This window comes from Talpa occidentalis, unplaced genomic scaffold, assembly GCF_014898055.3.
Source record: "Talpa occidentalis isolate TD23 unplaced genomic scaffold, MPIMG_talOcc4v2.1 talOcc4.4, whole genome shotgun sequence".
Lineage (NCBI taxonomy): Eukaryota > Metazoa > Chordata > Mammalia > Eulipotyphla > Talpidae > Talpa > Talpa occidentalis.
The window spans coordinates 7,479,666-7,503,681 of NW_023604295.1; the positions used below are offsets into that span (position 1 = coordinate 7,479,666).

Below are 24,016 nucleotides of genomic sequence, written 5' to 3' on the forward strand. Positions count from 1 at the left end.
CAAAAGGTATAAATTTCCAATTATTAGAAAAATAAGTACTAGGGAGTTGATGTACAACAAGATGACGGTCACACTGCTGAATGGAGCTATAGAAAAGTTACTAAGAGTAAACCCTAGGAATTCTCACAGGAGAAAATTTTTTTTCTGTTTTCTCTATGGTAGCTCTATAAGATGGAAGTTAGTGGAACCTGGTGTGGTCATCATTTCACACTGTCCGCCTTCAACTTAGGCAGTGATGTATGTCAATTATGTCTCAATAAAACAGAAAGGAAAAATAAAACTGTGACATTGTGAAAGTGCAACGAGCCCTGTACTGATGACAAGACCTGGGGCACCATCAGTGTGACCAAGGCAGGGCACGAATGTCCATTTCCTGCGGTGAACTGAGAAATATGGATGTTGGCATTGCCACCAAAGAGGCTGGGAAGAATAGGAAGAGCCTGAGATGGTTCCTTGTGCCCAGAATGGAACACACAGTAGCACACAAAGCTGCGAACAAAGGTGGTAGTGATTTGGACATTGCTAAGCCAGAGGCAGCGGAGACCGCAGGCAATACACAGAGAATAGCTCTTGGAAACTGCACATCGACGCTGTGCTGAAGGGGGTTTAAGGAATCAGCATGCTAATTGGCACTCAAAGCCATTGTTAACTGGAACACAAAGCAAGACTTACTGTCTTTCATACCACCAGTATAATTATACCACCAGGTAAACTTTACTCTCCAATTTAGTGTGAGGTCAATTGCAGAGGTAGGTGTAGATTTTCACTCTTACTTAATACACGAGGCATTATCAGGAGATGGCATTGCTCTTATGGTTAACAAAGGAGGAAGAAAGATGTCCAAGGTCAATCCTGGAATCAAGCCCACAGTGAAGAATCACTTACCCATCACCCCTTGACTCTGCAGCTGAACAAAACAGGCAGTCACATGTGTACCTGGTTTCAGTAGTCTGCCCAAAACTCACTTTTGCTAAATCAACTTAAAGTGTGTGACCCAGTTAACACAAAGAGCAAATGAAAGTAAATGTTTAGCAAGATGGAGAGATAGGAGACCATGGTAATGTTTAACATGCCACACACAGAGATCAAGTCATATTTCATCATTAACTGTTTGTTCGACCTTCAAGTGTCCAGGGAGGGACCTGCATCCACTTCCTCTTTGCCTTCATCCCTGTTCCCCACTCAGCAAGAGGTCTCGAAAGACATAAATATCATAAATAGAAAAGGCGACAAGAGTTACCATTGTAATAGACGCCACAATTGAATGGCTCCTTTGTGCACAATTTAACCTCCATAGTTCATGTAGTTTATCTCAGGTCTAAAAATAACTGTTAGCAGGTGACATTAAGTCTGTCTTACAGGCTGGGCATATAAAATTGCTGTAAGAATTCAGGAATGACCTGCAGGCTCCTGGCTCCTTCATGTTCCTGATTGACCCTCCTTAATGATAGGAACAGCTCCTCCTCTTGGTTCTCAAAAAAGGAGAAGCAGCAGGAGGGGCAGTACCAGCAAACTCCCACTGTGCAGTCAATGGAGTGGCAGCCTTTTTCCACCTTCTACAATTAGCCTTATAGCCACCTCTTGCAGCCTGCGCAAAAAACACTTGGGGACGTGAGTCCAGGGCACATGCACCTGTAATTACGGACACTGGGGCCCAAAGAGCATGTGTAAATGCTCACACCTGTGCCTAGGGGATAACTGGGTGGTGTCACTCTGAGGCGAGACTCTGAGATGACTGTGAGATCAAAGAGAACGTGAGAGAGACAGAGCCCAGAGATTCTCAAGGGGCTGGGAGGCTCACTTGCCTCCCAAGCCTCCTGGTCCCTAAGACCCCTGCCTGTTCCCCCGACCTGCCTCCTTGCCTGCCTCCCTGCCTGGTCTGCCTGTGTACCTGGTTCAGCATTAAAGTCCTGTAAAAAAAATCCACCGAGAGCTCCAGGACTCTCATTATCCATTGCCCGAATCAACAGTGAACCTGCCCTGTGCTTGCTGGCACTAGTCCCACCTACTTGTGTTGGCCAGAACTAGACACTGGTAGGTCATTCATGGTTTATGCTGGTTACAGACAAACTCTGAGAGTCACCATAGAATTGGGTCATCCAGGGAGCTGCTGCCTCTTCCATAATCAGGAAGTTGCCGAGTTAAGAGTCACCTTCTCCTATAGGAAGCCAACGCCAGCGTCATTGGCCACATGGTACAGCACATCTCCACCACCAGACGGCAGCTCAATCAGAAAGCCACTCCCCAGGGTTAGGTCCCAGACCAGCCCAGTTCTGCTGGGATCCAGACAACGAAAGAGATGGCCAGATCTCGCCCCTCATTCTCCACTGAACTCAGCTTCCAAAGTCTCATGGTGCTCTTTCTCTGTGACTCAGTTCCAAGGCAAGCATAAGTGATCAATAAAACTTAAGCATATTTAGTATTTCAGCTGCAAGGGTCGCTGGGGACTGGCAGGTTGATAGTTTTAGCATCCAGTCTCCATAGCAGAGGCAGGTGGGAGAGAAAGGTTGAGTGTGCCGAACCATTGCATCAGTCCCCTTATTCTGAAAAGTTGGACAAGCTCATGTACGGCTGCTCTGTCTTCCCTGCTCCATTCCCAGCCATCCTGTCCACATTGATAATCTCATTTAATCCTCATCACAACCTTTCAACAAAGTATTACTATCCCCTCTTTATAGATAAGGAAACCAAGGCTCACAACATCTCATTAACAATGGTCAAGAAGGTAGAAGAATCAAGGTTGGAACCAAGGTTTGTGTTCCCCTAGCTCACGGAGTGGAATTTGTGTTTACTTTGCTGACTCTAAACACTATAATAGTGGATTTTCTCTACTCTCAATTTCCTTGCTTCTGACCATGATCCACTGGATTTTAAAATAGCTGAGTAGGCCTGGTACTCTCATCTCTAAGCCACACAACAATGCCCTTCATTGTTAGGTTGTTTGATGCCACAGATCGCCCAAGATGGCGTGTAGCAGGACTGGCAGGGGTGAGGAAGAGGAAACACTGAGCCATCAGCTCCTCTTCTCCATCCATCAAAGAATCATTCCACGAAGGATTATTGTCTTCCCTCCCGTGTCCCATCACCCACACTCAGGCCATTCTTTAATACCCTAACTCAATACTGCCTCTCTGCACAGATTTCTCCAATCTCCCTGCCAAAATGTCACCCTACCTTCGCTGAACCTCCCAGATATGTTCTTTGCAACTGCCTTCAAGGATTTCGCACAAGCAACATACATGATCACCACTGCCCCGCTATAACTTCCTTAAAAACAAGAGCCGTGACATTTATCTTTATTGTCCCTTAAATCTCCTGGGCCAGTATATGTACTTGGTAAGGGTTCACTAGAGGAATAATAATAACTAATAGATAAATGAAGGACTTTCTCTAGTGAAGTCCTCTCTTTAAAATATTGGATAATCCAAGAAATCAAAAACCAATTGCCCTCATTATGTTTTTAATTAGCAGGACTTCCTTCTGTCACCCCATCTACCTGATTTCTCCAACCCTCATCAGATAACGTACACAGAATATTTTTTACAAATTTATTTGCCTTGTGGTTTAAAAAAATTAAAGGAGAAAGAGAACAGGACTACATCCTTGGAGTGAGTTCATTTTCTCTTTGGAACAACCACAACAGGACAATTTTTACACCAATTCAAGCATTTGCCATAAGTAACAACTCATCGGGCCAGAAAGAATGGAATAAACCATGAAAGGAAAAGCATCAAGGAGTCTCCATGCTCTATCCTTAATCCACTCAATTTCCTGCCAAAGGAGAATTTCTTCCATTACTGTCAGCCCTTCCCGGGGCTGCCGACAGCAGCCGCAGTCTCTGCCTGCTAGAAACTTTCCACTCTGGAACCCCAACTGAGCGGGCAGCGGTCACCTCGGCTGGTTCTCTCCTGCCCTGTGGTTAATGAAACTGGTAGGCCGGCAGCTTCCTCCTGGTTGCCATGGAGACGGCCAGGGCCGCTGGCCCTGTGGAAACGGAAAAGAACAGCAAGTGCAAGACCACGCATTCCATCCTGCCTTGCAGATTAAACCAGCTGTCAAGCCAGAGTGAAGGCTCCGTGGCCAGGCAGAGGGCTGCGGAGTGGAGAGGCCAGCCTTGCCAGAACTCGGGATGTAAGTCATTTCTCTGTTCTCTTTTGAAAAGCATATCGACTTTGTCAGTTTTAAGAGCTTCAGAAATTCTGCTGCATTTCAGGCAAGTTCTGTGATGGTTTGAAGAGCTGCTGCCTGTGTCACCTTCTTGTAATATTTGTCTATCCTGAGCATAATGTACACTTTTGGGTGACTCTCCCCATGAAATGCTTCTGTGGGCTTCCAGGCTTCGGAATTGCTCTTTGCTGCGTTTCTGCCTTTAAAAGGAAATGTTTCCAGTGCGTTAAGCAGAATGAAATGGTCTTCTCATTTAGTTCCTAAATAGATAAACTCTCTTAGGCTAATATTATATAACAGATAACTGTAGCCGCCTGGCTTCTTGTTTCTATTTTAAAACATCTGGCTGTATTTTCCTATTGGTCTTCGATGCTAAATAACAATTACATAAAAGAGTAGGATTTCATAAGAAATCTCAAAACATCTGTTTAATTAAAAATCCAGTAGCTTGATATTTACGGCTTATTTACACACTGCTCGTTAGAAAACACGGAAGACAAGAAACCAAGTTGAGATCAGCACTCACTTGGAATTGGCTGTTTTAAAAATATTGTTCCTTTTATTCAAAAAGTTTAAACAAACACGATAAATGCTATAGCCAGAGTTCAGATGTCAGGGTGTTTCAGTCAAAGCCTGCCATCCAGAGTATATCTCTCTGTTTAGTAAACATATCTTGGGAAAGTTTTTTAACAGTAGTGTATTGGTGTATATTGAGGAAAGGAAGTGTTTTCAGAGAACTGTGCAAAGTGTTATAAAACTCATCCTTAAAAACTACCAGAGCAATCATTATAAATTTTGTAATGAACTTGGTTGTTGTTGTTGTTGTTGTTTTTTTTTTTTTACTTTTTTTAGACTGAATAGTGTAATATGTTTGAAAGAAAAAAAGAGTTCTTAATTTTTTTTGACAGAAACATGGCACTTTCTGGGCTTCCCAGGTAGCGCAACTGGTTGAAAGCAGCGCTGCAGAGGCTGTCTGCAGCCTCTGCAGCGCTGGTTCGATTCCCGGCTGGCCGGGGAGATTCCCACATGGTGGGGCAGACCTCTCTTGTTGCCCCCGCTGCTCCCCTCAGCAGTGTATTTTGGTTGTCTGCCTGTTCTGTCCCCGCTCTGTCTCTGGTAAATCCTCTCATCCTCCAGCACCTTTAGCCTGTACCCCAGGTCTTGTATAAAAATAAATAAATCTTAAAAAAAAAAGGCATTTTCTGAATACAACAGTTTTAAGAAAGTATTTATGGAAATGAATTTTCTTTGCCACTCTGATATGTTTATTGCTTAAAGCTGGTAGATGATCAACTTTTCAGGTCAGTTTACAGTGGCTTGTGCACTGTCACTGAGGACACCATACAGACCGCACGTCTTCACGGTGTGTGATCCGGGGCAGCCATGCTGAGCTGGGGTTGAACCCGATGATGTAATCAGCTGAGCATCTACCAAGTCAAAGAAGGGACAGGCTTAAGGGTTTGCAACATTAGTTAATTAACTGAGAACCTGTGCTGTGCAGAAAGTACGGTAGCAGCACATGTTAGCTATGACTTCCCACAGGCTCACTATCAGACACCCTTGGTTCCACGTTCCATGCCTGTGTTAGCAGAAGCAGCACTCAACTAATGTTGTCCTTGTTTTAAAAGTGAATTCCTTTTTTTAAAGTGTTCTGAAATGTTTGCATATAGTGGAACTCAGTTGACTCCTTTTGTTTCCTGCTCAGGTAACATGAGGTTTGCTGTTGGTTAAAGGCCACAGAGTCTAAAGGTCATAAAACATGAGGCAGGGACATCATTCAAGCAGGAGCAAGGTCCTGGGGTGGAAAATAGCAGTGTCAGTTCTACCAGGATTCCTTAGAGTATACTAAACCAACTGACTGCAAATCTTAGCTGCTACTTACTGACTCAGTGACCCGGAGCTAGTCACTTAACCTCCCTGTGTCTCCATTATCAAATATGAAGTCAGGGCCTTGATAGTTACCTTTACCGTTACTGCCAGGATTATGTGATCTAAAGTGTGTAAAGTACTCTGATTAAAACCTGGCACAAAAGAAGAACTCACTTGATGTTATTATTAATTGATAAAAAATATGTATAGTTCCAAATTACAGTCAATTTTCAACACACATGTACCTCCCACATTTCTGATTTGAAAGTACATTGGCCCTTACCAATGGGAGCCAGGGCTGAGGGGCAGTCAATGTTGACTCAGTAAACTGTGGACACATTAGTATCTCTTTTCTGCCTGGCAGTCTGAACTCTCCTGGGAACCAGGAGCTGCATGTTTGCTCTGTGATGTTGGGGATTCTGCTTGGCATCCAGGGAGGCTGTCAAGCGTGAGGCTGGATAGACAAACACGGCACTCGGGGAAGGATTTGGAAGCTGGGTCATCATCATCCTATCTGTTAATACAGGTAATTTTAAATCCATGGGTGGGCATGCAGTCCCTGAAGAAGTGGGTATCTAGAGAGCCAGGGGGCATGCAACAAAGACAGAGAAGAAGATGCCAGCTAGTGAGACTGAGCAAACCTGAAGTATCGGGTGTTGATGGTAGAACAGAAAGATCTTTGTTCAAGAAGGAGGGTGTAGGCAACTAGGTCAAATGTTGGTGAGAAGTCATGGAAATGAGACCAGGAAATGAGCCAATGGATTTGGCGTCGGGGAAGGGGTGGGGGTGGAAGAGTCTATTCACCTGATGAGGACGGCTCCAGTGGTGTGACAGTAACAGAAGACACGAGGGTTCCTGGGTCCCCTGTATGGGCACAGACTTGCTTATAAAGGCTTGCTTTTAACTTATTTTACAGTAGACTTATGTGGCCCGATAAAAGAAACAGAATTGATGCAGCAAGAATGGTTACCCAAGCCCCTAGCTTACTCAAGTTTCCTGAAAGAGGTGGGTTTTGAAGACAGTTGGAAAGATGAGAGTAATTTCCTACCAAATGAGAAAGAGAAAATAGTCCCAGACACAAGGGGGCAACATAAGCAGCTGGGGGAGATATCGAGTCCAGAATATAGAATAAGATCACACATGTGCGTGCACACACACACACACACACACACACACACACTCTCCTTTTCCAGTTTTGATCTGTTTCCCATAAAAGGATTATTTCTCACTTGCATCTCGGAAATGCCTGCTCTCCTAGGTCACTGGGGAAGACAGAATCTTCTGTGTGGCCAGGAGTTCCAAAGAACTCATCTGGAGCTGTGTCTAGACACCACTTCATGGTTTGGCCCATGCTCTGATGCCCACATGATCTCCGGGAGCTCTGCTGTCGTCACAAAAATAATCTTCGAGAAGTCCTCAATGAGATCAGGAGGGATTTAAAAAAAATAAATAAACTTCTTGTCTTAAACTTAAAGAAAAATTACTGTGAAGATAGCAGAGTTTCCATATACCCAGACCCTATCATTAACATCCTACATGAGTACAGTTCATCAGTCACAATTAATGAACCAATATTGATACATGATTATCATTAACTAATGCCCATACTTTATTCCAATCTCCTTAGATTTTACCTAATGTCCTTTTTCTGTCCAGGATCCATCCAGGATCACCTTTTAGTTATTATTCCCAGGAGCCATTTTTAAACCCTTAAAAATCTCTCAAGAAAGCAGCAAAATTTATATTGCCTTTGGTTCCAAGATTTGTAACTACAACAACTAAAAGGAAATTTAATCCTTACTTTTCTAAAACCCAATCATTGGAATCGTTGGATACAGATAAAACATCTAGAGGAAACAGTTCAAGGTACTTTATGGGACTGTAATAAAGTGCGACTGTAAGTGGAAGATCTAAATCCCTTTTTATTGTCTAGGAAGCAGGTAATTAAAATATTAAAGGTCGGCCAGCCTCCTTTTGTTTCTCATCTCCAAGGAAAGGGATTACTCTGACTCATTTTCCTTGGCAACCTCTTTCTCACATAATACTTGCCCAGTAATTTGAGCAAAACTCACCCCCAGTAAGTTTTACAAGACTGGATGCATAAATGTTAGGTTGTGGGGACGTTTGCGGCAGGCTAGTCTGGTGCCTCAGCTGAGAACAATAAGGGAGATGTCTGGCGATGCTGACAAATATCTGTGAGGTCATGTGCTTCGTACTAACTCTGTCCTTCTCTCTTGGACCCTGGAATGAGGAAGGACAGTGATGGGGGCCCTGAAGAAGGCTCAGGGTCCCCATTCCAGGATGCGTGTCACCCTGGGTCCCCAAAAGTTCTAAGACAACCACAAACCCAGACTAGCTGGTTGGTAAAATCACAGGAGGGTGGGGGTGCCTCATGGAACTTTTGTCAGATGCCATTCAAAGGCTTTCAGGGAGACTCATAGGCAAGGAGGGGGGTGGATATAAGCTCAAATTTTCCTCCCTCATAGCCATACACAAATCTTATTATGGTTCCTCCATCAGGACTCAGTCATAGGATGAAATTCCTACTGCCAAGGAGAGATTTTGCTTATTGACTTGATAACATGCACTTCCCAAATCTAGGAAGTAAAAACTTAAAGTGAAAGTTAAGGTCAATAGCATGCATCTTTGACTTAGCTAATACAGGGGTTTCTTTGGATAACGTGACTGTTTATGAAGCGTCTCCATGTGTCAGGTGCTGGACCAAGCACTGGGGAAACCATGGTCAACAAAAGACCTGAACTTGGTTACATCAGAAACCTGACTTAGACATCATTCCAACAGCCAGGCACCAGCCTTCAAGCAGCAAAGCAGGGAGCTAAATCAGTGCACAGATGAGCTTTCTACTTTCAAAACACAAAAATCTGTTTTCTTGGGGCCTCCCTGGTGGCACAAGGGGTTAGGACACAACCTATGGGGCTATCCGCAGTCACTGCAGCACGAGTTTGATCCCCGTGCAACCCACATGGCACAGCAGACCTCTCCTGACTTGCCCGCTGCTCCCCTCAGCAGTGGATTTCAGTGGATCTGCCTGTTCTGTTCCCCGCTCTGTCTCTGGTAAATCCTCTCACGCCCCCCACACACCTCTGGCCTATACCCTGGTTCTTGTATGCATAAATAAAATAAATCTTTAACAAGGGAAAAGAAAAAAAAACTCCTTTATTTCAGCTGGTTCATAATCATCTCAGTCTAGAAGCTTCTGAGCACTTGATTACATTTTTATTGTGACATATATTTCATCTCAAAGCAGCAAGTCAGTTGATACTGGAAGAAATCCTGGCTTTGTGGTGAACACAAATAAGGTTAAATTAATACTATTAGCTTGTATTTTGATGATTAATGTTCCCACCAACCTGATACGGGTACTTGTTGCCTTCCCACTTCCATGACTACACAGTAGAGTCTCTTCCACTTATTCCTTGGTGTCCCAGGAATGTCTCACCTGTGCCCACAAATGATCCTTCTATGTGCATCTGTCCCTGATCCGGGGGGGACAGTGTTGGGTGTCTCTTGCCCCTGCCAGGGCCTCCCAGTTGACTGGCTTTCCTGAATGCTGTGTCCAGGGAATGCCCAGTCTCTCCTCCAGGAGGGACCCTAGGGGCTGCTCCTTCCCCACTGCCCCACAGCTTTGCTGTCCTCAGTATAGAAGTGGGGACAATGTTCTGTCTCTTCATACTTCACCACTTGACCAGGAGTCACCCCATGGCTCTAGGGTTCTTTTATTTTTTTAATTTATACAAGAGCTAGGGTACAGGCCAGATGCGCAGGAGGGTGAGAGAATTCACCACAGACAGAGTGGGGAGCAGAACAGGCAGAAGAACCGAAATACACTGCTGAGGGGAGCAGCGGACGAGACAGGAGGGGTCTGCAGCACCATGTGTTACCCTCGCCGGCAGGCCAGGATTGAACCAGCGCTGCAGAGGCTGCAGATAGCTTCACAGTGGGGCGCTCAACTGCCTGCGCCACCAGGGGAGGCCAAGCTCTAGGGTTCTTGAGAGCAACCCTCGTGGCCTCTGGACTCAGCTCAAGGCATTCATTAGTCTGGGCTGAGAAGAGACAAGTACCTTCCTGTCTCTCTTCCCCACTCCAGGCCCTCACTCATCATCTAGACCTTTCTTCTTTTTCTCTCAGCAATTCCATATATACAAATAACCACTTGGATACTGTCAGGCCCTGAACTCATGAGACTGTCCAGAAGTATCTGTTTGGGCTTCACTGGATCTAGCACAGATGTGATGCTGGCTTTGAGTGTGGTTCTTCAGAATAGTAAAGGCACTTTGGACAGTTTCCTCTGTCTCCTCCTGTGGCCCTCTTAGCTGGACCCTTGTGACCATGTTGGATTTACCCAGACCATCCAGGAATCTTCCCACTTCAAACCTGTAGCTTTCAGAGTTTACGGGGATTAGGACATGAGTCTCTTTAACGCCATTATTCAATCCACCATACTATTAAGCAGGCATAGCAGGAGACAGAAAGAAAGCATTTTCTCATTTCCCATACTCCTGTATTTCACATTTGTCATAATTTCGAGGCCTCCCATTTCCCAGGATTTGTAGGACACTTTTAAATATTTGTTACAGGAAAAACGCTGCAAATAGACCTTTTTCCTATAGACTGAGCCTGCTCACCATTCAAATTCTTATTGCAAGTAATGCATTAAATGAAACAGTTACTTTAGATTTCTTTGGGGGTGACTTTTGAGATGCTGGGACAGATGCTGATATATTCCAATTATCACTATGATCCTGAATTACAAAATATCAGTGTGTATGAGCAGTGCTATACTGTGAGCATTCTATTTAATACTGTGTGCATTGTAGTTTCTTATGAATACAGCAGGTCCATTATAATGTCATTTTGCTCAAAGTCATTTTGTTACAACATACATGAGTTAAAAAAACAATTGCTGCCTGTGGGAGCTTGCACCTTCTCTGTGTGTTTCCCCCGGGATCAGCTTTCCACCCACATCCCCAAGATACACATGTGAGGCTCATTGGTAAGTCTCTTTTGTGCCTGTCAGAGTGAATGTTGATGGGTGAGATGCACCTCACGATGGAAGGATGTCCTGTGCAGGGTGGGGCCGCCCTTGACCCTGAGTTGCCAGGAGAGGCAGAGCTAGAATGAGTATGTTAGAAAATGAACGAATGAATGAATACAAATGTTCGCTCTGTGTTAGTGTGTTTGGGGTCTTTATTTAGAATGTCGGTGGTGTTTCTGTAACCAGAGCTATGCCTTAGGAACTTACTCTCATTTACAGAAATCGGCCTCTGGTCAAATCAGTTTCATTTGATGTTGTTTGGCTTAAGTAGCAGTTTCCCAGAACCTGTGGCTGACTAGGGAGGGCTGGCTTTAACAGCCTTAGAGCTTACAAATACGTCAAGTAGACCATCACCATGCACACCTCTCTTTGCTCTGCCCAGAGCCTTTCGTGGCAGGTGCTATCACCCCCTTGCCATCTGGGGGGAAGTGACAAAAGGCACAGCAACACCCAGTGTGCCCAAGACCAGCCATACAGGTTGTACCCTCAGCCCTGCAGCGCATGCCTGGAGCTGATTTTGCCTAAATTCCAACTTAGAGAGACATGAACTTTTACTTTGTTTTCTAGGGGGAGGAAAAATAACAGACGAGGATAAATAGTTTAGATCCCTCCGCATGTATCAGGTGAAATAATAATCACATCAGGATGGTGGTGAAGGTAGTTCCTGCCTCGGACAATGAGCTGTGATCTGCATGCATTGGGGACTTCAGAAGGAGGTGCTCCTGAGGCCCTGTGAAAATTCAGTGGCTGGTCCCAGGGCTGGGGGTTTGCTGTTGTGGAATGTGAAGAAGAAAGAAAAGATAACACTTATCACACTAAGAAAACACTGGGGAGAGACCCAAATTAACTTCAGCTTCGATATTATACACTTTGAAATTTTCAACAAGGCTGTCATTCCTCTTCTAAAATCATCTTACTCGGTGTTTATCTCTCACCTACCTCCTGTAGTGTGTGGGGAGAACAGAGCCAAAGAAAAGAAAAATGCTAAAAATCCTTGTTCTCAAAGAGCTTATCAAGGCCCTACACCTAAAGCCTTCATACCGTATTTCTGTAGGCATCTCATCCACAAAATACTCATTGGCCGACATTTCCTTCTTCGCCTGCCTGGGGAGGGGAGTAGTAGAGCCATGGACAAGTAGGAACTGGATTGAGACCAGGTGACCACTCAATTCTGGGGTCCTAGAGATGAAACCACCTACCCTTCACCCATACTTCATGTTCAATCCTTGCTCTGCCTCTAACACCAGACAAGGGAAAGATTAGGCTTAATGTGCAAATACTCTTAAATGAGAATATATGTCATATATATTCAGTGGAACACTATACATCTATGAAAAAGATAAGAGTGGCATTTGGCACAAACCCGGTGGACCTCAGGGTGATTATGTTAAGTGAAATAAATCAAAAAGTGAAAGACAGATATAGGGTGGTTTCACTTGTCTTTTGGAATAACTAAAAAACACACACAGGTAAAATACTGTAGGAATAAATAATCTTGAACTTAGGGAGAGAATATAATGATTACTAGAGGGACTGGGTGGGAGGGAGGAGTTGGTATAGGAGACAGGCATGTAGGGTATGAGCACAGATGGTTTGGTGGAGGGTGAGTGGAACACATACACATGTAAAGAGCAAAAGTGTCAAACCCCCCCCCAATTAAAATTAAAATTTAAAAATATAAATCTGCATTAAGGTTTTTTTTTTAAAGATTTATTTATCCATGCATACAAGAACCGGGGTATAGGCCAGAGGCGCAGGAGGGTGAGAGGATTCACCAGAGACAGAGCGGGGAACAGAACAGGCAGACTGACTGAAATACACTGCTGAGGGGAGCAGCGGGTGAGACAGGAGGGGTCTGCCACGCTGTGTGGGTATCTCACTGGCCGGCTGGGATCGAACCGGTGCTGCAGAGGTGCCGACAGCTTCCCAGCGCTGCACTCAACCGCCTGTGCCACCAAGGGAAGCCCTAGTTTAACTAAGTGATTTTAGCCCCCTCTCTGAGAGCAGGGTTTTGGCCTCAGGCACCTGGAAGAGCAGATGAGGGGATGACCAAGGAATTAGAACCCTGACACAGGTAGGGGCCCTGGAGACAGAAAAATACTGAATAGACTTCTCAGTCTCGCTCATAACTAGTCTCGTGGGCAGCTGGTCTTTCTGCCAGTCTAACTAAACCACCCAGAGGTGCTTGATTTTGGGAAAATGAACCGTGTCCGCCAGAGCTGAGAAGGTAACGTGGGTGTCTCAGGAGTCCCATTGCGGGAGGCTAAGGACGAGATCGCGATCTTTCCAATGCTGCTCATTTAGAAACTGCCACCTCCTATGTCCCCTTCTGAGGGCTCTGGTAGGTGTCCTGGCCACAGGCCCACAGCAGGACAAGAGCCCTCTCCTCCTGCCTCCCTCCTAAATCCAGCTCCTTGGGTTCTCTCCACTCCCTCAAGGATTGCAGATCCCAAAGGGTTGAGCTTAATGAAAGATTGCAGATACTGAAATGGATTTTTCTGGAGCCTGGAGCCAAGAGAAGTCAGCCAATGGAGAGAAGTAAGCTTACAAGGAAAACACAGAAGGAAAGTGTCCTCGTACTTAGAACTCCTTGCCCTCTCTCATCGCCACTCCTGCAATTCAGTCTCTTCCAGGCCGCTTCAGTGACCTTCCTGACAGGCACAGATCCAAGCGGGTCTAGACACCTGCTTTATAAACTGTCACCGCCTCATTGTCGCCTCTTGCAGGGGGTGTTTACAACCAAGGGAGGACACAGGCCAAGCCCCGGGGTAGAGCTGAAACTCTTCAAGCTTTTAAATTTATCTTTCATCTCAATATTTTAAAATACTACTGTTTGTGTATTGTTTACCAGACATTTTTTAAATAAAAAGCTTTATCTATTGGAGATTTAAAAAAAAAAATGTATTGGTAGGGAGATATCAGAAGAAATTGGAGACCAAGCCCTTAGAGTAGCTGGCAGATCCTGTGTCACTCTCTCCTGCCTGCCTTCCCAGACTCCTAGGCCCTGAGACGCAGCGAGGATTCCCAGTATCTCTGAGATTCCTCAACTGAGCCATCACCCCATCTGCAGCTTCTCGCCTTTCCTCACCCCGCCCTTCTCTGCCCAGCCCAGAGAAGAGCAGCCTTGGGCATCTTCCCATTTCTTCCTGCCTGACATCGGATCTGCATCTTTCATCAGCATTAACTGTAGCTGTCTGGCTGTTTTCCCTGAGTAAGGGTAAATCCCTTGGGCAAATTTCAAGTTCCTTGAGGGCAGGGATGGTGTCTTCTTCCTTTTCAATGTCCCATGACTTATGCCATTGCCTGGCATCCAATAAATGCTCTCTATATGATTTTTCTCATTTTCTTTTGAAAAGAAGATGCAAGAATCATAAATTGCACAACAGTATCGACACCTGCTACATTCATGGGGGTAGGCTGATTGCTCTGAAAAACGTCAAAATATCAAAGATTTAGAGAATTGAAGGTCAATACTTCCTATATATTGCACCTTAATGCACTTCCTATATATTACACCTTAATGCACCTTAATGCACCTTAAAGGGGTGGAGTGGGGAGGCTGTGCTCTGCTCCACACAATCATTCAGGAACTCAAGCTTTCATCTTTTTTTTCTGTGGTCTTCCAAAGCTCTTGGGTTCTCCACATGATTTTCTGCCCACGTCCCATCAGTAGGAGCTCAGTCACATGCTAGCACCTCACTGCAAGAAGCTTGGAAATGCTTAGTGCTACAGCAAAGGAGGAGAGGAGAACATGGTTATTGGTGGCACCAGAAGTTTTTGACATACCTAGGTTGTAAGACACAATACCTGGTTTTGTGTACCAGAGCAAAAGCTCAGGTGGTGGTGGTGGTCAACCCACCTGAATTTTTCAGGCAAGATGCTGAAAACTGAGTGTAAATCATAGAAGATGTTTAAAAACCAGGGTTGTAATGCAGAATTAGCTCATGTATTATTTTCATGTTGTAGCTGGAGACATCTGAATGGTGATTAATATTAGCAGTAACTGCGTGAAAGCAAAGATTCCTGAATTGAGCTGATACAGACATCAGTTGCTTCAAAACAAATTCCACACGGATTCCTTCTCAATCTAGGATTACGCCCAACATTTAGATAATGTTTATACTTGGCTCCAAAAGCAATGTTTCAAACTGAACTAGTTGTTTATAAGAAGATATTACTAGTAAGGAGATACTGTGTCAGTGGGAGGTTAGCGGGGGACCATTTGCCCAAAGCAGATTGGAAATGTCATGAATAATGATGTTTTGAATTCTATAGTCTTAACACAAAAGACCAGAAAAAAGTAATTGTGAAAAAAAATCTAGCGACATTCTCCAAATCCTTACAGCAATTAAAAATTTTGATTGAAAATTTAAAGTCAGAAGTGAGTCTAATTAGAAATTGGAAGTGATTTTTATATTAAAAGTGGGCAGGCACTTAGGGAAGAACTCAAGGAATGGGAAATAAGAGCACCACGTAGTGATTATTGGGGGGGGCATGGCAGGAATGGAGGATGGATGAGGGGGCAGACAAGGTGGTGGTGCTGGAGCTTTGGAGGAGGGTGAGTGAAGCATATGCACATATAGAGTTGTGCTCCCCAAATTATGTAAATGATTGGCAACTTGATAAAATTTGAAGGGAAAAAAAAGAAAATGGCAAGATGCTCCAGCAAGAAGCAGATGGTCTCAAATACAAACCTGAGCTGCAGCACTAGGGGGGAAAGGCAGAAGAAAGCCAATGTCTGGTCACCCCCAGAAACACACATTGAAACCAGGTCTTCAGGAGCTAGGCAAGGATGCGTCACAAATGCAACCCCTTGAGCACACACAAATCTTTGTAGATTCGAAGGAGAGAAGAGGAATTCCAGTAAAGGAGGTGATTTGGCATCTGGGTGTAGGCTGCAAAGGGAGACATGGATTTGCACCTAGGAGTGTATTTTATTAAAAGGGTGTGCAGGGTTTGCTAACAGTGAGAGTAGAAAGATGACCTGGGACTTTGGAGCCCAGGGATATAAAGGGTTGCTGTTGTTTTGACCCTCTACCTTGATGGCTTTCTGGTAATGCTCCCCAGTTTCCCTTTATTGAAGCAGTCTGCTGTCCTCTCTGTCCACTGTGTGGCTGATCCCACTCATCGACTTCAGGGCTGAGCATGTGACTCTTCAAGATCAGTGCATTTTTGTCTGATTCTGTTGAGATAGATACTTTTTTTTCTCTGAACCCATAATCACAGTGTGTCTTAACAGCCACTGTAATAACAGTTTGAATAGAGTGTTAAGTCTGCACCTGGGAGTAGAAGATATCGTGATGAGCTTCCTGGAGGAGGTGACATTTGAGTAGAGGAATATTTCTTGTGTAGGAAAAAAGCAAAGAAAATTTACTTATATAATTAACACAGAGTAACCAGAATCTTAAAAATCCAAAAGTAGAGCAGAGAGATTGATAGGCTATGGGGCTGGCCAGGACTACAATTGAGGGGTCCTGCTGGGCTGTCCCTATGACTCACCCAACACACCATTTTCTCAGCACCCCGCTTCTTCATCATTGATACTTCCCTGCTCTGTCTTAACATAGCTCTGTCTCCCACCCCCATCACCACTGTGGGCACAAGTGGAGCAGGGGAAGGGGACATGCAATGTGTTTGTGCCTACTCCATTTATGCCAGGCTGGAATCTGCCCACAAAGGAGTAACTACAGAGTGAAACTCGGGTGCTCCCAAGCCATGTTCAACAAACCTACAGGAAGAAACGTGTGGCAGAACTGAAAGAGAAAAATGTCCCACTGGCATCTTTGTGATGACCCCAAAAGCTGATTACCAGGGATATTTGTCCTGCTCTGTAACCTTTCATGAGGTTTCCTGCATCGGGCCTCGCTGATCTGGCCTTTGGGGTTGCTGATGACCAGAGGGCAGGAGCCCCTTTGAGGTCAGGAGCCCCTTTGAGGTCAGGCTGGGCCTTGACTGCAGGAAAGCTGCCCACAAATTCCTGTTGACATCTCCAGCCCTACTTTCTCCAGGAAATCAATTTCATTCTCCCTTCATGTCCCTTTCTTCCATGCTGGACACTATCAGCACCTGAAGAGGGCCAGGCACTTGCTCATCATGTGCAGGCTGACGGAGAGGTCCTTCCCTTCCTACCCCTCTCGGGCTGGGGTCAGAGCAGGTCACGGGTGTTGATGCCAGGGTTTCCCATTCTGGCATGACAGGGTTACTGGGACATGAAGTCCTGGAAACCTCCAGCAGAATCTGGGACAGCTGATCATCTAAAATTATCTTGTAATTTATAAATTATTCACTGTTCCTTACTAAGTGGGGGAGTCATCCTTGCCACATTCTAAAACCATTTGAAACTGTTATGCCCCTTTTTCTGGGAGCACTTGGGCCTTTACATGCTTCTCAATTTGATAGCAAAATGAACCCCAAAGTGAATCCTTTAAGAAAACGTTACTCCAACTTCAAAATAAACACAAACACAACAAACGCCATACTCAATCCTCAAAGGGACTTCCAGGTAATGTAATGTTACCTCTCTAAGAGTGCGTATGCTTCGGAGAGCACTGCTCAGTTGGCCTTAGATATCTCTCTTTTTGGTATATAAGACTTTGGGGGGCAGGGCCCAGGTTTTGTTCATCTTTATTTCTTCTGCATGGCCTGGGCACGCAGCCTGAGCTGGGTCCTACGTGCCTCCTGCCTTTGCTGCAGCCTCTTTGTCCTTCACAGAGCCAGGAGACAGAATCAAGTCCCTGGGAGCATAAGCACCCTAAGTGCATTGTCTTATTCTGGGCTGTACCTCTAGGTTTAGCCAAGAACATGCATGAACCCCCAATCAGCATTTAATGAATGAATGAATGAATGAAGTGGCAATTGCTGTGAGCCTTCTGTTCAAATTCCTTGGTTAAGCTAATTCTGAACTGCCTTGCACACCAGCTATCTGCCAATGGGCTACTGCTGCCTGCCTGTCTATATGACCCCCCCAATTTTTACCTTTGCTGCCCCTAGTTTTCTCTCTACCTTGCTTTGCTAACTCACAGTTACTCTGTAGGGTAAATGTTGCACGTCTGCCTTGCTTTATTAACTGTCACCATCCTCTTTGGACATGTTAAAACCCCCCAGACAGCCATTTCCATGGGTCCATCATCAGGCCTTCTTGTGGGGGGCTCCTCCCTAGTTCTGTACTTTCCTGGCCAAAAGTCTCCTGCCATCCTTGGCATGCACCCCCAGTGCTCATCGGTATGTGTGAGCGGAACTGTATTGTTTGGTGTCTTTCTTCAATTATCAGGTAGCTCAGGGGAAATTGAATTATTTCTGTAAAACTGAAATCGGGTGCCCTATTTCACAGTGTCTTATTCCAATTACACCATGAAAGAAGACTGCACATCTATTCCATGCCAGGCACCATGGTGCACATTTCCCCATGCTGGATGTCAGTGTTGTTGCTGACTACGCAGACATTCCTGCCTTATTCAGATCATTGAACTGGTTCTGTTCATGTCTTAGTTTGAGACCCCAACAATAAATTATTTGATAAAATTAATTCATAAAATGCATTACGGTGGGCCTCCCTGGCGGCCTAGGGGTTAAGTCTCAGCACTATCACCGCTGTGGCCTGAGTTCGATCCCCGGCCAGGGAGCTAACCCACATGGCGCGCAGACCTCACCTGTCTCCCCGCTGCTCCCCTCAACAGTGTCTTTCAGTAGATCTGCCTGCCCTGCAGGCAGTGGGGACTCTGTCTCTGGTGAATCCTCTCACCCCTCACACCTCTGGCGTATACCCCAGTTCTTCTATGCAAAAATAAATAAAATTTAAAAAAATAAGTAAATAAAATGCATTACAGGATAGGAGTAGGTAGATCAAGATCACAGCAATTGATGGGTGGGTAACACCATCCAAATCAACTCCATTTCTAGAAGGCCAAGTGTGTACGAACCTATATGCAGATCAGTATCATCGAGGGAGCTTGTTTGTCTAGTTAGAAATTAAAGTTTACCATTAACTAAATGTTTCACTGGTGTTCATGCTCTGTGATTCAGTGAGTGGCCGAATCCAACAAGGAAGTGCTGGTCCACTTCCTGAATTCCAGGAAGTCTGACTTGGGAAGGGGGTGGCGGGGAGGCCTGAGCAAGGGTCTGACAGGTGCTCAGTGCTAGGAACTGGGTGTTCGGTGGATGTGCACCCTCACATCACTGTCTGCCCTGCCCACAGACGGGATGCAGGGTCTCCTCCCAGAGTCTGCTGCCCCTGCTTATGAGCTGGCCTCCTGGTCTCACTGCCAGCGGACACCCTGGAGCTTCATGCCTCACCTGAGCAGAGTTCAGGGATGTGGCTCCTTCCCCCAAAGCTGCATATTTCCCGTGATTCCCTATGTTAAGGAAGCTGCTTATTTTTTTTCCTCAGGTGAGTTCCAATGAATCAACTCTGAACGGGGAGACTCTGAGACAAGAATGCGGGCCCACTCTGAGACAAGAATGGCACAGCCTTCTGGGCGCAGCCTCCTGATCAGCCTCCTGGGCGTCTTTGCCCTTGACAGTTTCGCAGGTGGTCAGAGGAACCGCACACTCATTTTCACAAAGGACAGCACCATTCGGAACTGCAGCTGCTCTGCCGACATCCGGGACTGTGACTACAGCTTGGCCAATCTGCTGTGCAGCTGCAGGACTGTCCTGCCGTCTGCCATGGAGGGCGCCAGCTACAACGGCCACCTCACCATCTGGTTCACTGATACGTCCGCCCTGGGCCTCCTATTGAACTTCACACTGGTCCAGGACCTAAAGCTTTCTCTGTGCAGCCCCAACACTCTCCCCACGGAATACCTGGCTGTCTGTGGTCTCAGGAGGCTTCGCATCAGCACGGAGGCCAAGCATCCTGCACCCGAGCAGAGCTTGCTCCTCCATAACGGTGGGGACAGTGACTCCAGAGAGCAGCCCCCGTGGTTACCTGAAGGCTGGCACACATGCATGTATATCTCGTTCCTAGACATGGCGCTTTTCAACAGAGAATCATCCTTAAAATCATATAGTACTGCAAATGTGGCCAGCATCCCCAACGATTTCCCCCAGTTTTCTTTCTTTAAAACCTTCCCAGTACCAAGCAATCAAAGCTACGTAGTCACATTCATTTACTAACACTGCCAGGAACTGCAAACTATGGAGAATCTGGACAAGGAGACTGGAAATCAGGCCATGGTGTCCCCACCCACAACTGGGCCTTTCCCTCAGGCCGAGGCCCAACAGGGGCACACAGGCCAACCACCAGTCCTCTCTGCTCCACTCTTTGGCCATCCTGGGGGGCTCTTTTGAAAAACAATAAGGAACCAAAAAACTAACTTGATTCAGAAACATGTCCTAATGGCCAACTAGAGGCTAGGTCTCTTTTCTGACTACCCGTAGACCCATCAGGATGGACCCGGCCAGCCACACCAGGGACAGCTGAATGGAGCTCAGAAGAAATATGACTCCCAGGAAAGGTAGCTTCCTTCAAAACACTGCCTTCATTTTCCCCTTCTTTGTTTTATTGCATTGACTGGAATTCCTCCCAGTAGAGAATAGAAGCTCCACAAGATGACTAACTTCTCTTAGACTGGTATTCTCTGCTATCTTGTGAAGAACAGACACCCTGAGGAAGGGCAGTGTTGGGAACATGTTTGTGGGGCAAAGGGGAAGGGCTGAAGCTTGGAGGTAGAACAGGCCTGGTTAGGGTGGGAACTTCAGAAGCGGAAACAGATGAAAATTCATGATCTCAAAAACCAACTGCACATATTTCAAACATTTGCTGTGAGCAAGGCCCAAATCTAGAGAATGTTTTCTTCTAGTCCCCCTCATTCATTTTCTTCTTTCCTTTTTATTTATTCTTTGCCTCCTTCTTTCTTTGTTCCCCTAAACTGCTTCTCCTATTTCTCCTCTCATTTTCTCCATGCCTCCCTCCTCCTGCTTCTGCTGCTCTAGAAACCAGCACTTGGAGTCACACCATTAGGATGATGTCTACTGCAGGGCTAGGCCGGGAGTCTAACAATTGCTTATAATCATATTCCTGTGGTCACATAGTTCATGTTACTAAGAGATAATTAAATTACATTGAGGGCTCAGCTCATTTGGAGTTAAAGTCACTTTGCATGACATGGTTAACACAACATGGCTTTATGTGTGTCAATATAAGGAATCGGGCAATTTTTAAAAAATTAGACTGACTCATCATTGCACAAAGAAAAATTGCCCTTCCAGACACCCAACTTACAGTTTAAGTGGAATATAAAGAAACCTTGACAACTCAGAGTGCAAAGAAATTGCAACATTATGGCATTCATAACACCATAATGATAATAAAAAGCTTTATTATGAAATAACCTTAACATCGGGTGACTGAAGTCACCTGAAATATCTACATTTGCTAAATTGTTGGGGGATTTGGTCATTAAGGCTAATTAGCATGAGGCAGAGTGCCAGTGTGTAAATTAGGCCAAAATTTAAACTCAAGTATGAATTTTAATAGAAAAACATAATGACCTCATTAGTGACATTATACTTGAGAGGTAAGACTGAGTTATAGAAAGAGACAAGAAAAAAAGGGAGAGGAGAAAAAGAAAGGCAAGAAGGATATAAGTGAAAAGATGAATAGTATATTTACTGTCATTAGTTAGTGAAAATGTAATGAATTAAATTTTAATTAATAAAGCATAAAAATAAATGTTAGAAATTATGTACATCTTGATGTGCATATTATGAATCATTTCAAAAATGCTTTTACATGGTTTTAAGTGGCTCTAATAAATATTTGTGGGTCCATGGGACTTAAATCAATAGAAAAGTTAATTCAGTTATAAATCAAGCCCGAAGTGGGCAGATTTCTGGACTGAAGATGTCTTTTAGGTTGTGCCAACAGGGTATAAATAAGGAACAGAGAAAAGCCATGGCACATATGTGGGGCAAAGTGGCCTTTGGTGCTCAGTTGCAGGATTGGGGGGACAATAGGGGGTGGTGGGGATGGAGGCAAAGTGAGAGAACATTTCTAGCCTACAGATAACCTCAATATAAATAATAGTGAAATATAACAAAATAATTAAGCAGTGACGAGTTTTGAAGATGTGTTATTTTTGCTTTTGATGTAATTTATTTAATTGTAAGTTGGTATAACTTTTAATAATGACTGTATTAAATAACAAGCTTGCAAAATTCCTGAAAATGTAACAGTCTGCTTTGTGAACCATTACTCATCTACCCAGCAGCCCACTGACTGTGGTACAAAGTCCTGCTGAAGAACTTAAGGGAAGACAACGAGCTTGGGGTGTGGGCATTCACTTGCCACACTGGATGCCCCAATGGGAAGGAGGAAATCATACAAGTTGGGGTTTTATGGAGCAGTGGTTTTCTGGTAAATGTTTAATAATGAGCTTTCCAGGAAAGGGAGATATAATATGAGGCATTTGCTGATTTCCATGGTTTAAATACTTCTTCCCTGGCCAATTTCAAACTGTAAAATGACATCACTAAAGATGACGTTGAGGTGTGCACAGTCCACTCTAGGGAGCCCAAAGCAGCCTGGTCCAGCACACCACCGAGAGGAGAGTGTCCAAGTAGGGGAGCGAGAATGGGCCAGTTGAGTTGAATAAAGACGAACCTGAAAGCATGTCCTGGATTTGCAAGAAGGAAGTCCTGGTGATCTAGAAGAGTCTCCATAAAGCCGTGCAGACGGAAGTCAGATTGGAGAGGCTTTTGGAATGCACGGGAGATGAGGAAGTGCCAGTGGTGATTGGTGACAACAGTCTGGAGAAGTTTGGTTGTGAAGGAGACCAGAGGAAAGGAGTTGTGGTTGAAGAGGGTGTCAAGGGAAGAGTGAGGTGGATCACGCTGTAGAGGGTGTGTATGCTGATGAGAATGGGAGAAGACGGGGTTGGGGTTGGGGGGCCAAGAGAAAGGAGACATGGGACTAGAATATAGTGCACAGGCTGGGATTACTCTTGGGGAGGAAGAAGGACACTTTGCCATGGAGTGGTGGCGAGGAATAGGAGTCCAGAGGCAGAGGATTGCAGAAGGGGTTCTTGGTCCCATCTTCAGTAAAGAATTATATGTTGTTATTTGGTTGGAGACAGCATGAAATATTTTCAAAAAGGTGCCATCCTAATCTTTTGGTATTGGAAAGTAAATTTACAAAGGAAACAGTTAAACTTCTGGATACATTTGTTGAAACCCCTCACATGTGGATGACTCTCTCCTGATCGCTCCAGCTCACGTAATAGTCATACCTTTCAAAATCCTTGCCAGTCTCATGGAGGTGATGGGGAAAGAATAGATAAAATGCATGCAGTCATTCCACATCCTTAACTTAAGCTCTATTTATCTCATATTTATTTTCCATCTTTTTATTTTTCATTTGCTGATGGGGTTTCTTATGAGCCATTAGGTGCATAAGTCAGTTTTGTGAACTGACTTTTGCTAGGAAACACATTTTCTGAAGATTTTTGAATGTATTGTCACTGGGTTGCAGACATATAATGGAGTACAATACCCCATTATACCCCATCATAATTAGACAATCTCTGGTTACATCTAAATTTGTGGGTGATGTGTTTTGTATCATTTCTTTATTGGGTTTTTCTTTATAATTCCTATACTTCCCTTTTGATCATTTTCTAATTTATTAGTTACAGTTCTATTTTGAAGTATACCTACTCCCCACATTCTTTGAGGTGTTTTGCTGGCTTTTATTTTTGTCATTTCTGAGGTTGAATAATTGACTTCTACCTCCAGTCTAATGAACCCACCACATTTCACTGCCCATCCTCTTCCTTCTGCCTTTGTTTTTTCCTTATCCAGGATGGATTTCTGTTACTTTTGTAATTGTAAACTTGAAGTTATACATTTTCTGATTACCCCCATAGTAATGTTCCATATGTATTATCTGGAAATATTGACATTTCTACTAATTTCTGTAGTTTTACA

The 24,016-nt window shown here is 44.6% G+C and overlaps 1 protein-coding gene across 2 annotated transcripts; it reads left to right on the forward strand.

The window, feature by feature from the left end:
- The first annotated feature begins 4,010 nt into the window (after positions 1-4,010).
- Positions 4,011-22,032, forward strand: CUNH21orf62 (chromosome unknown C21orf62 homolog). Of its 2 annotated transcripts, none has more exons than XM_037524497.2 (2): positions 4,011-4,131; positions 19,479-22,032. In XM_037524497.2, exon 2 carries the CDS (start codon positions 19,526-19,528, stop codon positions 20,204-20,206), a length of 681 nt encoding a protein of 226 aa, XP_037380394.1. In that variant the 5' UTR covers positions 4,011-4,131; positions 19,479-19,525; the 3' UTR covers positions 20,207-22,032. The 2 variants fall into 2 exon arrangements, with proteins under 2 accessions (XP_037380394.1, XP_037380395.1); XM_037524498.2 differs by lacking the exon at positions 4,011-4,131 and adding an exon at positions 6,524-6,562.
- The last annotated feature ends 1,984 nt before the right edge of the window (positions 22,033-24,016 follow it).